The following is an 11,336-nucleotide window of genomic DNA, read 5'->3' on the forward strand; positions in this document are numbered from 1 at the left end:
TTAACAAGCTTCGCTATCACTATAATTCTTAGGTGTCTCGGTGTGTCTATATCACTAATTCCTAGTTCTTAGGTGTCTATGCTTTTTCTGCCGACACAGTAAGCAAGAGGATTTAGATAGTTAAAGGATTTTAACCTCTAATTTTTTTTATACATACCACTTCATTCTAATTTCTTGATACATACCACTTCATTTTAATGGCTATTTAGCAATAAAATTACACAAATGGCCGCCATGACCAGCCTTAATTAGAAATATAGAATTGAGCCAATTCCTCCAAACTGGAATCACTCCAAACAGCCTCTGGATCAGCGTTCTCTAACATCCACATCAAATGCTCGAACATCACCACCTCGCAGGAGACTGAAAAGCCATCCCTGAACCTCTCAACTATCAGAACCTTCAATAACGGATGGTTCAGATACTGGGCACTGATGAAATATCGTCTCCTACACTTTCCAACATATACTGTCTTACATCCCTCGGGGGCTTCACCCACTTTGTGATTCTCAGCATGAATGAGGATTGAAGGCCTCTTTTCTGAAAAGTTGGGTCGAATAACTTCGCCCCACTCGTGAACATCATCATGAAATGAATCTCGATTGGAACTGAGACTGCAGTATGAACGTCCCACCCTCGGGAATCTCTGCCATCTCCTGAGAATAGTCTTGATCTTGTTCATCTTGCTTGACTGCATCATCCTGGAAGCAAAACCTCTGTAATTGGTTTGCAGGCTGTCAAACCAGGACGGTGAATTGCAGAGGCTCTGTGTTGACTATGGAAGGGTTCGCAATTCCGAGAAGCTTCATCCACATATAGGCAATATTGCCACTGTGAGCGAAAGAACAGATATTTTGGCACCAATTCCAGGAATATTCCCAAGTTAATGGCAATTTTGAAAGCGACCAAGAAAAGGCACCCCAAACTTTGCACTATGCACCTTTTCAAAAAGATCATAAGCGTTTTGCAAATTATTCTCCGTAAAAGTTTTTGTCGGTCAATCTACCTAATTATTCATCTTATAAATTCCATACAAAGGTACCATAGAACTGTGTCTCAAGATTTGATTCCAGATACTCGCTTGTTTTGAAAATCTGTAATGGATTGCGCCATCATTAATATAAATTATAAAGCATAGAAACCACCAAGTTTATCATTCCCAATCATAATCACCCTTCGGTTAAAAGTTTTGCACCGGCCACTTTCTGATTAAATAATAATAACTCGGTTTATAATTTATAAACAATATGGGTATTGAAAACTATCAACATTTTACCCTGAGATTAAATTACAACATAAATTAGTATTTAGTTTCATATTAGAAAAATCAGACTTAAATAAATTGATCGTTATAAATAAAATATTATGGTTGATTAATGGATTGTTATAATTTCAACTATTTTTTTTAATACAATTTAGTTAGAATTGTATTTTTTTATCACATATTATGGTTTAAAATATTCTTTTACTAATCGAGTTAAAATGTTAATCAACCCAAACGCACACATACTTGATAGGCATTGAAGTCTTTGCTTTATAGATTAGGTTCTTGATCTCCGACATAAGATTATATAATATAAGATTATGATTAGATATGTAATATAAAATAAAAAAATAAGATAAACAACTTAGATATCTAAAAGAAAAACTTAATAAATCAACTAAAATATCTATATATAAAAAATAAAAATAGAAACTTAATATAATTTCAGTTATTTTTTATTTTTTTAAATAGTATTTAGTTACCAGTGTAGTTTTAAATCAACTAAAATATCTATATATAAAAAATAAAAATAAAAACTTAATATAATTTCAGTTATTTTTAATTTTTTTAAATAATATTTAGTTACCAGTGTAGTTTTTTATCACATATTATGGTTAAAAATACTTTTTTACTAATCAAATGAAATATGGTAATGAACCAAAACACACAAAGACTTGATAAGCATTGAACTCTTTTCTTTATAGATTAGGTCTAAGATTTTGATTACAAACAATTATGTAATAGAAGATTATGACTAGGTATGTAATGTGAAAAAAAATAAGCAAATTATAATAAATTTTATAGCCAAATTAGATTATCACAATAATTTAAGATTTTTTAATTAATTTATTTTTCATTGGGTTAGGTTTGAGGAAATATCATAAAGAATATAATTTATTTTTGATGGTCTAAAATAATAGGAAACCTCATTTTATAGTAATTCTTTGAAATTACAATTTAATATTGATATAAGCATGATAATTTAATATTTTTATAATTTCCTTTAGGTTAGGTTGGTGTTATATATTAAATCATATAAAAAATTAACATCAGATATGTCTTTTATGTGTATTGGTTTGTTAATGGGAAACTATAATAGTCACGTAGAATAACTATTTTTTTTTTGACTATTTAAAAAATACGAAAGTGGAATAAAAAGTGATGAGATACTTTCCACTTAGTCTAACATGTCCCAACTTTCTTGTTAGAGATCTTTTTCAACAAACTATTAATTTCAAAAAACTACAAAACATGATAATATTATTTACCATAATGAAAACTATTTAATGGGGGAGTCCAATTGCATTGTAATAGGTCAGTTGGTGTTTTCATCTAAGTCCGTGAACACTAAATTTTCCATTTTCTTTTCCATCATTCTCATCTTAACATCCATTTGCTTCATTTTCTTTTTGGTTTCATCCAAATAGTTTCTATGATCTTTCAACTAACAGGTTTCCTATAATTGTCTTTAATTACTAATATGTGGTTATTTTGTACATGTTCTTGTTAGGATATTCTGACACATAGGAAATAGTTAAGTATAACTTGGTCTAGTATAGAGTTAGGTAAAATGTGTTTCTTTACTATGTACATTTTGTAACTTACAATCCGACGGTCACGATATGTAGTGATCCGACGGTTCATTCTCTCCTCGGTATTACCAATACTTGATCCGTGGCTTAACACCTGATTGATCCATGATCTCTATTTAAAGAGCATGGAGGGTCATTTGTAGTGTAACCGTTCATGGGAGAAGCTTATGTAAATTTTCATTCTTTTTATTAATATATTGCCTGAAGTGTTCACCTTGGCTCAGACCATGGACAGTTTCCCTCTTTGAGGGTTTTAACCACGTCAAAAATATTGGTGTATTGATCTGTGATCTGTTTGTGAGCGGTGTCCTTTTGTGTTCTGTCTGAGGAACTTACCCTGTAAATTCCTACATGGTATCAAAGCTATTTGAGGGCAGCGTCCATTGGTGATCCAAATCTGAAGCCGGTAGAACTGCATCCGACTGTCGTTTCCTAGATCTACTGTTTCTGACTACTTTCGGGCCGAGAGGGCTGCTCTATTGTGTTGGGAGCATTTGTTCCAGTGAGGAACCCCTTTCGTTTCACGTGAAAAGGTTTCCGGTAGCCCTAGCTATGTCATTTTTAAGATCTGGAGGTATACAATGTTTATTTGCAGTTTACAGTTATTTTCTCTCTGTTTATTTCGGTTTTGGTTTATTTAGCTTTTTGTTTTTTTATTACCAGATCTATACCTTTCATTTCTGTGTATGCTCTTTGCCCCATGACTCTGTGAAATCTGGGCAAATCAAAAACAGAAAGGAAGGATTTTTCTCATGCGTATGCTCTTTTTCGCTGCGCCTTAATGTGATCTTGGAAAATCAGAAACATTGGGGAAAATATTTAGTTTCCGGCTAAAGCTAACTTCGAGCCGCGAGGTTCGTTTTTTTGCATATCCGTGTTGGGTTTTGTGTTTTTGGTTTTTTAGGGAAAAAGAGCTTTCTCATAGTAAGCACGCAGCCCAAAGCTTCAGCGACTAAAAGAAAAAAAAAGAAACCCTTCCTCTTTTCCAAAAGTTACTAAACTTTTAGTTTAGCTCACTTGGTCCAAAGCTACTTTATGAGAGTAGAGGTCTTGAGTTCAAGTCTTTTTTTTGCTGAGCTAATTAGATTAAGCTTGGAAAGGGGGCAGATTTTTTTTAACATTATCATTCATTTCCGCACATTCCTACACTTCGTCGGCATCTTCATCAAATTTTCTTCAAAAAGCCACAACTTCTTCTTCCGGAAGCCGTTTTCAGAGCCGTTTTTTTTTTAACCAGCCTAATTTTTTGAGATCTTTCCATTGGAACACTTAGTTTCAGCATCTATAGCTTCAGTTTCTATTAAAATGGAAATTCCATGCCAAGTTATTCTTGACAGCACCAACTAATTCCAATGGTGGTCCTACATTGTGGATTTACTTAGAAGTAAAGGTCTCTACGAATAGCCTCAGGCCAAGAAACCAAACCAAAAGATGAAGATAAGGCAGCTAAATGGGAAAACAGGCAAGATCAAGTACGAGGGTTGATAGGGATGTCTATTTCTCCAGATCTTAGATTCCATATTGCAGAACTTGATACTCCTGACGAAGCAATGAAATAGATCACTAAATTTTTTGGAATTAAAAATGAACTTAAAGCCCATCAACTCGAAAATGAGTTGCTTACATTGGACCCCAATAATTTTTCTTGCATTGAAGATTTTTTGTCCAAGTTCAAGACCCTTAGACTTCTCTTGGAAGGTGTTAAGGTTAAGAAAGAAGAAGTAGACTTACATATTCCATTGTTACTAAGTTGGGACCAGCCTATTCTGTGTTTGTTTCCACCTTCCATTCTACAAGAGAAGCCTTCATTTCTCAAGGACAAGCCTACAAGTCCCCTTCCTTTGATTCCTTTTGTGATTCTTTAATAAGAGAACAAGAAAAGCTCTTACACCTTGGTCTTCTTAATCTTGGAAACTCTTCTAAGAAAGCGTTAGCCACCCAGCAGCAACCAGATTCAAAGAATCCTAAGAAGTTGTATCCTAAAAGGAATGGTCCTAAACGAAACAAGGGTCCTAAGCAATTTCAGCCTCAAAATGAAAAATCATTTCAACAAAATGATAAGACAAATAAAAACAAAGGGAAGAATACTGATAGACATTGCAACTTTTGTAATCGAGATGGCCACTTAGAATCCAAATGCTTTAAGAAGATGGAAGCCTTGGAAGCAGCAGTGAAGAAGCATAACATCCATTTGGAGCACTCTTCAACTTCAACTTCATCTTCAAGAATAACACTTTCTGCATGTGATTGTTAAGCATCTCGGTCTGGCTATGTACTAAATGTATCTTCTTCTTCTCATTCTCATGAGTGGCTCATTGATTCTGGAGCTTCTTATCACATGGCCAAAAACAAAGCCATGTTTTCTTCTTTAAATGATTGTAACACCAAAAATATATATGTTGGTGATGATAGATCTCTTAGTGTTGTAGGGACTGGAAATGTTCATATAGACAATGGTCAATTTAATGATGTATTATGTGTTCCAACCTTATCCTGCAACCTTCTATCTTTATATCAGATAACTCATTCAAGTGAAGGTAAAATCGTTGAATTTTCACCTCACGATGTTGTAATTAAGGACCTAAGAGATCCTAGATAGATTTTAGCTACTGGAATTGCTGATGATTCTACAAGGTTGTATAAGTTTCACAACTTTGGGTTATCAAATCTTCCCTCGGTATTTGTTGCTCATAACGATGAAGTGAGCAAACTTTGGCATGAGCGATTTGGTCACTTAAACTATCGCTCCCTTCAGAATCTATGTAAAGAAAATATGGTGACAAGTCTTCTAATGCTATCTTGCAGAGATGGTGTTTGTTCCGGATGTGTACTCGGAAAACATCATCGGGATAGTTTTGAAAAGCGTGCATCTTGGCACGCCTCAGCCGCTTTACAGCTTGTGCATAGTGATTTATGTGGTCCACTTCCAGTTGTTTCATTCTCTGCCTACAAGTATTTCTTAACTTTCATTGATGATTTCTCCAGACGCACTTGGACATACTTCTTAAAACTCAAGAGTGAAGTATTTAACATGTTCTTGGCCTTTAAGGCCGTTGTTGAAAAACAATTTGGACATCAAATTCTTAAGCTAAGATCTGATAATGGCAGAGAATATGTTAACAACAAATTCATCAACTTTTGCACTAAGAATGGAATTCAAATGCAACATACTGTTCCATATACTCCACAACAAAATGGTATAGTTGAAAGGAAGAATCACACCTTAAAGGAAATGGCTAATTGTATGCTTCAATCTAAAGGACTTGGTCTTAATTTTTGGGCAGAAGCAATTAACTGTGCAAATTACATAATAAATCGCACTCCTACTAAGGTTTTAAAGAATATCACTCCAGAAGAAGCATGGAGCTCAATTAAACCAGATGTAAGTCACTTTTGTGTTTTTGGAAGTGAAGCATGGGCCCATATTCCAGATGAGAAACATAAAGCTTTAGAACCTAAGAGTGAAAAATGTATTTTTGTTGGATATTCTGAAGATGTCAAAGGATATAGACTTATTCCACTTATGTCCAAGAATGTTATCATCGGAAGAGATGTAAAGTTTGCTGAAAATATATCGGCCTATGAGCCTAGTTCGGCAGATGTGCCACCTCTCCCTATCTCTTCTACTTTTGAAAATATTTCTTCTTCAGATGATGAAAGCGAGGATGAAAATCCTCCCCCACCTTCTCAAGATCCTCCTTCAGCTCCTCAGCTTCCCAAATGGGTTCGTGCTACTCGAGATGCAACAGGTGATCTTGCCGGTGATCCTACAGATCAGCGACGTACACGTTCTCAGTTTGATAGAGCCTCTTCTTTACTGGCTCAAGCTTCAGTGGATTATGATCCTGACACCTTTGCAAAAGCTTCAGGCCATCCAAATTGGGAAGCAGCTATGAATGAAGAATATCATTCATTATTGGCAAATGATACATGGGATCTTGTTCCTCTACCAAAGGGATGAAAACTTGTTAGATGCAAATGGGTTTACAGAACCAAGTATGGACCAGATGGGAAAGTTGATAAACATAAAGTTCGTCTTGTTACTAAGGGTTTTTCACAAGTTGAAGGCATTGACTACACTGAAACCTTCTCCCTTGTTACCAAAATGAACTCTATCCACCTTGTTCTTTCCCTTGCTACCTCTTTCAAATGGGAAGTCCATCAGATGGATGTTAAATTTGCCTTCTTGCATGGGGACTTGCATGAAGAAATCTATATGGAACAACCTATTGGCTTTATACAAATAGACTCCATCCTTGTATGTCGGCTTAAGAAATCCCTTTATGGTCTCAAGCAAGCTCCTCGGGCTTGCTATGAAAAAATGGATAACTTTCTTTTAGAATATGGCTTTTCTAGGTGTCATTCTGACAATACTGTCTACACCAAGAAAGTGGGCAACTGTCTTATTATTGTTATTCTTTATGTTGATGATCTTATCCTCACTGGTAGTGATCCCAACCTTATCAACCATGTGAAGTCCACCCTTAAAAGGAAGTTTGAAATGACGGACTTAGGAAACTTACATTATTTTCTTGGTCTTAAAGTCTTGCAATCCAGGGAATGTATTTCCCTTTCCCAGTCCAAGTATGCCTGTGATATTCTACGCCATTTTCACATGGAAGACTGTAAGCTAGCCCCTTCTCCCTTTCAGTCTAGAGTCAAACCTTCAGTCACTTGTACTTCTCCTGAAGTTGATGCTACCTTATACCGTCAACTTCTAGGAAAACTTTTTTATCTAACCCATACTCGTCCTGACCTTTCCTTTGCCATTGGCCTTGTTGCACGGTTTATGCAACACCCACATGGAAGTCATTGGAAAGCATCTAAAAGAATACTTCGTTATGTTCGAGGTACAATTCAGTTTGGGATTCATTATAATGCCAAAGCATCTCCTCTATTGGTTGGTTTCACTGATTCCGATTCGGCTGGTGACCCTGATGATCAGAAGTCTACTGCAGGTTATGTGTTCACTCTTGGTTTAGGACCTATTACATGGGCTTGCAAGAAACAAGGTGCCATTTCTCTTTCTTCAGCGGACGCAGAGTATCGTGGTGCTGTAGAAGCTAGTAAGGAAGCCTTGTGGCTTCGTCAGATCCTGTCAAAGTTTGGCTTTCAGTAGCAACATCCGACTACACTTTGGTGTGATAATCAAAGTCCCATTCAACTATCCAAAGATCCAGTCCAACATCAGCGCAGCAAACACATTGAATTGCACATGCACTTCATCAGAAAGCTCATTCACAACCATGTTCTTGAAGTGCAATATTGTTCAACAGATGATCAAGTTGCAGACATCTTCACAAAGGCTCTCACAGAGGCGAAGTTCACTAAACTTCGATTTATGGTTGGAGTTTAGGAAGTTGTCACTAAGGGGGGATAGGCTCTAGTGCCTCCTTCCTTCTCCTATTGTGTCATATTTGTAAATCCTTCAATCCTATCCCAAGTTGTTCTTAAGGGGGGATGTTAGGATATTCCAACACATAGGAAATAGTTAAGTATAACTTGGTCTAGTATAGAGTTAGTAAAGTGTGTTTCTTTCCTATGTACATTTTGTAACTTACAATCTGACGGTTAAGATATGTAGTGATCCGACGATTCATTCTCTCCTCGGTATTACCGACACTTGATCTGTGGCTTAACACCCGATTGGTCCATGATCTCTATTTAAAGAGCATTGAGGGTCATTTGTAGTGTAACCGTTCATGAGAGAAGCTTATGTAAATTTTCATTCTTTTTATTAATATATTTCTTGAAGTGGCCGCGTTGGCTTAGGCCGTGGACTTCTTCCCTCTTTGAGGGTTTTAACCACGTCAAAAATACTAGTGTATTGATCTGTGATCTGTTTGTGAGCGGTGTCCTTTGGTGTTCTGTTTGAGGAACTTACCCTGTAAATTCCTACAGTTCTTAGTGTTCCTTGTCCTCATAGTTCATCTGATTGAGACCCAACTTGCTCTAATACTTCTTCATTTGAGATAAATATGTGTCCTATCCTTGTTGTACTTTCAACAATTTCAATTTCTTGTTGTGTCGTTGGACAAGTTAATTCCTAGCTAAGTTCTCTACATAACCTGGAACTTGGAGGTAGATGGCCTCACACTATTGTGACAACCTCTTCCTTTGCAAGCTCCTTTACCTCGAGGAATAATATCTTTTTGATAATGAAAAGAGAAATGAAAGAGAAACATGTGCAAACAACCAGTAGAACAATACAAGGTACAACATAGAACATCATAATTAAGAAGCTTCTTGCATCTCTAATTTACATAACTAAATCCAAAAATAGTTGCACTAGTTGCTAACTCTTGGTTGTTGTCCAATATAGACTTCTGAGTAAGAAGAAGAAAGGAAAAGAAAGAAAAAGGGAGAGAGATACTCAGAAGTAGACCAAGTAACGAATCAAGTGAATATGCTTCAATGCTGTAAAACTTGTAACAAGGAAAGCACCAAAGTGCATGGAAATTAACATATGAAGGCAAGTAATGAGCAGGGAATAAATTTACTTTTGTTGTTCTGAGTAAAATGCATAGAGTTATTTCAGAGATTCCTTAAAGATAGAAAAAAGGATAGTAGAGGGTAGGGGAAGAAGAGGGGGGATATTTAAATGGAGCCATGACTGTGCACTTTGACCTATGAAAAATACCAAATATAGAAAAGATATAGATGCAAACATATAGAATTCAAAGAGTGGGAGGCTTGGGAAAAGGATTCATATATTTTGACTCTTCAATGACAAAGAAAAAACACCTAAAAGGAATTATATCTAGCAAGGTAGGGACAATAAAGAGAGATAAATAAATTCAATTGAACCAATATAATGTGACATGACTAGGAAGCATAAAGCAATGGTAACAAGTAATAAAAAGGTAAAAACAACAAAAGAGGAATATAAGTATAGATTAAAACCATATTTGACACCAAAACCACCATGAAAAAGTTGTGTGCAACCACATTATTCTCCAAGGATACAAATAGTTACTGTTTTCCACTACTATATAATGCAAATTGACAAATTACATGTCTAGTTTTTTCTATGATAAGCTAGTCTATGAGGTTCTTGTGTACTTGCAACCATATCTACAAACTATGCATTACAACATTTCACCTATAACTCCCTTGATAACTCATCTTATAATTGAAATGACAATGACAATGGATCATGGTGGAATATTTGTCATGCTAGTTTCCCATATAGAGGATTCCATTAGCACCTATTGTCCTTCAATATGACAACCACTTACCTCCATTTATTTTCTCCATAATACAACTGCAGTTGGAAACATTTTTCTAAAATTATTTTAATGATCATATTTAATTTTTTTAGGAAAATATTTGATATTTTAGAATTAATTATCATAATATTTAGAAAAAGTAAATGTAAAATTATGTATATAATTACAATAAAATAAATTTATATAATTTTTTATTAAAATATATTTAGTAGTAAGTACTTTTAAATTTTATTTTAATTAAGAGTAAAAATAAATCATAGATATTTCGTATGAAATGAATTGTGGATGAAAGTTCAAAAACCATATCCAATAAACTACAATGTGGATTTTAATAAAAATAAATTATGAGAAATCACCAATTATGGTATCGAAAACTGTGCCTACAAATAAGGGGAGGCTCAACACCCCACTTCCTCTACTCGCATTAAAGAGGAGGGTGGCATGGCCATCACAACCCATGCACTCAAACATTTAAAAAGGCTTAACATTCCATCACATTAAGATGAAATACTCCACATTCATTGGCTGCACTTTTCTTCCCTATCAATGCCCAAAGTTTTTTTGTTTCAAATGAGGTGACTATTAGTTGTAGGTGGGATATTTCCACCATGACGTTGGCTTTTCTAGCTCATTTGTTTATGGATTTCCTAGAACCTTGGCTTGGAACCTCATCACATACATATTTTACAACAATTTTAAGTATGGATCAAGGGAGAGGTGGCAATGATCACTAGTTTAGGAGAAGGGAATAGGGAGCTTCGACAACAACACTTCGGATATTAATGATCCATCAACACAAGCGTAACTCATCTATTTCCCACTCTCTACAAGCTTTCCAACTTGATTTTCTTTACATGGTGGAATTTTGTTTATGGTTTGTAGGGTGTCTTGATGGCATTTAAACATTTTGTATTATTTTAGTTAATTTGGTATGTAGTCCCCACCCAAAACTACCCCCTAGAACCTCACCCTCCATCACTCTCATCTCATCCCATTCCCTAGATAACTTGGAGATAGTGCATAAATCTCCTCATGGTTTTCACTTAGTTTGATTTGGTTTGATTCACTGATGTGAAACTCCTTTGGCAGTTTTCCAATCTTGTGTCATATATGATCTTGAACGTTATGCCTCACTAGATAATTCACTTTTTCTAGGGGTATAGAGCTCATTCCCCTCCAGAAAACCTTTTTTACATTCTCAATCCCAATATGTTTCTTTCATTCTTCCTTTTATTACTCTCCCTAAAATTA

The 11,336-nt window shown here is 35.3% G+C and overlaps 1 protein-coding gene across 1 annotated transcript; it reads right to left on the bottom strand.

Moving 5' to 3' along the window:
* Positions 1-244: 244 nt before the first annotated feature.
* On the bottom strand, positions 245-682 carry LOC149159887 (auxin-responsive protein SAUR76-like). The gene has a single exon (XM_089434453.1). It carries the CDS (start codon positions 680-682, stop codon positions 245-247), a length of 438 nt encoding a protein of 145 aa, XP_089290579.1.
* Between the last annotated feature and the right edge of the window lie 10,654 nt (positions 683-11,336).

This window comes from Pinus tabuliformis, chromosome 5_2 (assembly GCF_031772625.1).
Source record: "Pinus tabuliformis cultivar Carrire ecotype Pingquan chromosome 5_2, CPIR1, whole genome shotgun sequence".
Taxonomy (NCBI): Eukaryota; Viridiplantae; Streptophyta; class Pinopsida; order Pinales; family Pinaceae; genus Pinus; species Pinus tabuliformis.